This window comes from Apis dorsata, unplaced genomic scaffold (assembly GCF_000469605.1).
Source record: "Apis dorsata unplaced genomic scaffold, Apis dorsata 1.3 scaffold_344, whole genome shotgun sequence".
Lineage (NCBI taxonomy): Eukaryota > Metazoa > Arthropoda > Insecta > Hymenoptera > Apidae > Apis > Apis dorsata.
Genome location: NW_006263611.1, coordinates 295,227 through 298,031, shown reverse-complemented (window position 1 = coordinate 298,031; position 2,805 = coordinate 295,227). Strand labels below are relative to the sequence as shown.

General features: G+C 21.1%; 1 protein-coding gene across 1 annotated transcript in view; it reads right to left on the bottom strand.

The window, feature by feature from the left end:
* Nucleotides 1-2,543, bottom strand: part of LOC102674527 (zinc finger MYM-type protein 3) — a 6,892-nt gene extending 4,349 nt beyond the window's left edge. The window contains exons 1-2 of the mRNA XM_006618239.2: nucleotides 2,403-2,543; nucleotides 3-1,716 (exon numbers count right to left, since the gene is read on the bottom strand). Coding sequence (XP_006618302.1) covers nucleotides 3-1,704 — 1,702 coding nt within the window. The 5' untranslated portion in view covers nucleotides 1,705-1,716; nucleotides 2,403-2,543. The remainder of the gene's footprint in view (nucleotides 1-2; nucleotides 1,717-2,402) is intronic.
* Nucleotides 2,544-2,805: the final 262 nt, after the last annotated feature.

Genomic DNA, 2,805 nt, shown 5'->3' with positions numbered 1-2,805 from the left:
ACTGGGTATATCTGTTGCTCTATTGTTAGCAATTTTAAATAAAGCTTTGCAAGTTTTTGAACATACGTTGTAAGTATCAAAACCAATTTTTACTTTAATTTTACATGATCTTTCTTCATTACATTGTTTACAAATTTCTTTAGCTGTTATTTCTTCAATTTCAGAATTTTTTGATTCCTCATCAATATTAATCACATCTGTAGAGATAGCTGTAATTTTATCAATTGATTCTTTCTCTGTTCTAATATTTTTTGTATCTGTTATAACACATTCATTTGCAATATTTGGATCTTTTAGATTTTGTTGCAAATTTTTATTTGCATCAGTATTTAATTCATTATTTTCACATTGTTTATCTTCACTATGTTCATGGTTACTTTTATGTAAAGATTCTTTATTATTAGAGTTTGATTTTTCTGTTTGTTCAGGAATTATAACTTTCATGCTATCTGGAATAATACATAACTCATCATCTTGTCCTGGTAAAACATTAGATTGTTCTTCTTCAGTATCCATTGATATCTCATTGACAGTTTTTTTTGTTTGATCATTACATTTTTCAGTTGAATCTTCAACTTCTGTATTTAAATTTTCATTATGTTCTGATTGAACTGTAGTTTCATTGTTATTTTTAATAACATTTTGAGAATGTAAAATATCAATAGTACTATCTTTATTTTCTTCATTGTTATCATTTTTATTAGTACTACAATTACTGTCTCCATTATTTACAACATCTTGCAAATTATCAGCTTGATTACACAATTTAGAAAAATCTATATTAGTTTCATTCAGATCATCAGTTTCCATGGATTCAATATTTTCTGTAATAAGATTATCTCCACCAAAAGGATCTTCAGCATCTATAGACTGGTTTTCAATTTGTGCATCTCCATGTTTTTCTTGAGAAAATTGTACAAATTCTGTATTTTCTGGTTCTATAATATTCTTTTCTGTTATATTTTTATCACAATCTTCTAATGTCTCTTTTGAATCAGTCTTTTTATTATCTGAATTATTTTTTTCATTAAGAGATTGTTTTTCTGTTTGAGAATTTTCTAAAACATTATCATTAATTTCTTTTTCTGTTAAATTTAAATCATTTGTATCTACATTGACACTCTCTAAACTTTCTGTTTCCTCTGATATATCTTCTAAACATTTTTGAGATTCTACACATTCTACTATATTAACATTGTCTGATAATTTTTTTTCTTCATTTTTATCAATAACATTAGATATCATTAATTGCATTTCTGGATTTTTTTCCTGTGAAACATTTTTTGTAATATTTTTATATAAACTTGATGACTGTATATTATGGCAAACTGTAACTATAATATTTGTCTTATTTTCGTCTTGCAAACCATCTTGTAAACTTAATTTATTTGTTTGTAAGTTACCTTCTTCAAAAACATTTTCTTCACATGATTCACTAGTTGATAAATCAACATTTTTTGAATTTTCATCAAATAATTTTTTTTGATTTACATCTTCTAAGCTTATTTTCTCATTATTTTCACTTATATCAGCGATCTTTTGTTTCTCTTTTGAAATTAATGATTTTTGTACTTCATCCACATTAATATTTATTGTTTTATTTAATTCAATTATATCTTCAGTTTTATTTTCATTTTCTATATGACAATCTTTTTGAGTTGGATGATTTGATAATTCCACATCAATATTAGAATCCATGCTCATTTATATGATTAGCTATATAAAATAATAATATCATGTGAATATTACATAAAAAAATACATTTATATATATATTCATGAAAAAAATATTAAAATTCAATTAAATTTTTAAAATATATTTTTAAAATAAATTAAAATATAAAATAAATTTTTAAAAGGGAACGAAAATTAAATATAAATAAAAAATCATAAGAAATCAAATATCTTATTCATTTAATATAAATACATAAATAATATAAATTCATTTCAAATTATGTTAACAAATATAAATAGAATTTTATAAATATAAATCAGATAAATTGATAATATATTATATAATAAAAAGAAATAATAAAATATTTTCTAAAAACAATTAAAATTGCATTTTTTCTGAAAGCATATAATAAATAATAGTAATAATAAAAAATTGAGGTTATTATAAAAAGTAGCTTCATTTCGCCATGTTGTATTTTACATTTAATCAAGTATGACAGTAGAGGCAATAAAACATAAATAAAAATAGATTAGAAAAATTATATTTAAATTTCAGAACAATTAATTATAACATTTTCTGAATAACAAAGTAAATGATTGTAGTTTAATACTTCAAATTAAAATACTATGTACATTCAAAATCATATATCAATTAAAATTATAATATTCTATTTAAAAATATATAATATTTTTAGTTATTAGATTTAAATATTAAAAAGCAAATATCACCTTTTTTTCTCAATGCTAAATAGCACTTCGTCTCAATTAGTTAAAAATATAAATCCGTATTCATTGTCGAAACACAACAACCGTGGCGGTAATCCGTCTACATATACTACCAACATATGATTATATTTATTTGGACTAAACTAAATAAAGCTTCGTTTTCATAATTACGTTATATTAATGTTTTGTTTTTCATTTTATATGAATATGTTAGAAAAATATTTTTAAATAAAAACAAAACATTATATCAATATAACAACTATTAATACAATATGGTTGAAATGATTTCTGATATATCTTATAATCAAAAATAATAATTGTATTTGTTGAAAATTTGCTATGTATTGATTTATAAATATATATATATATATATATATAAAAATATGTATTTAGAAAAATTCGTTTT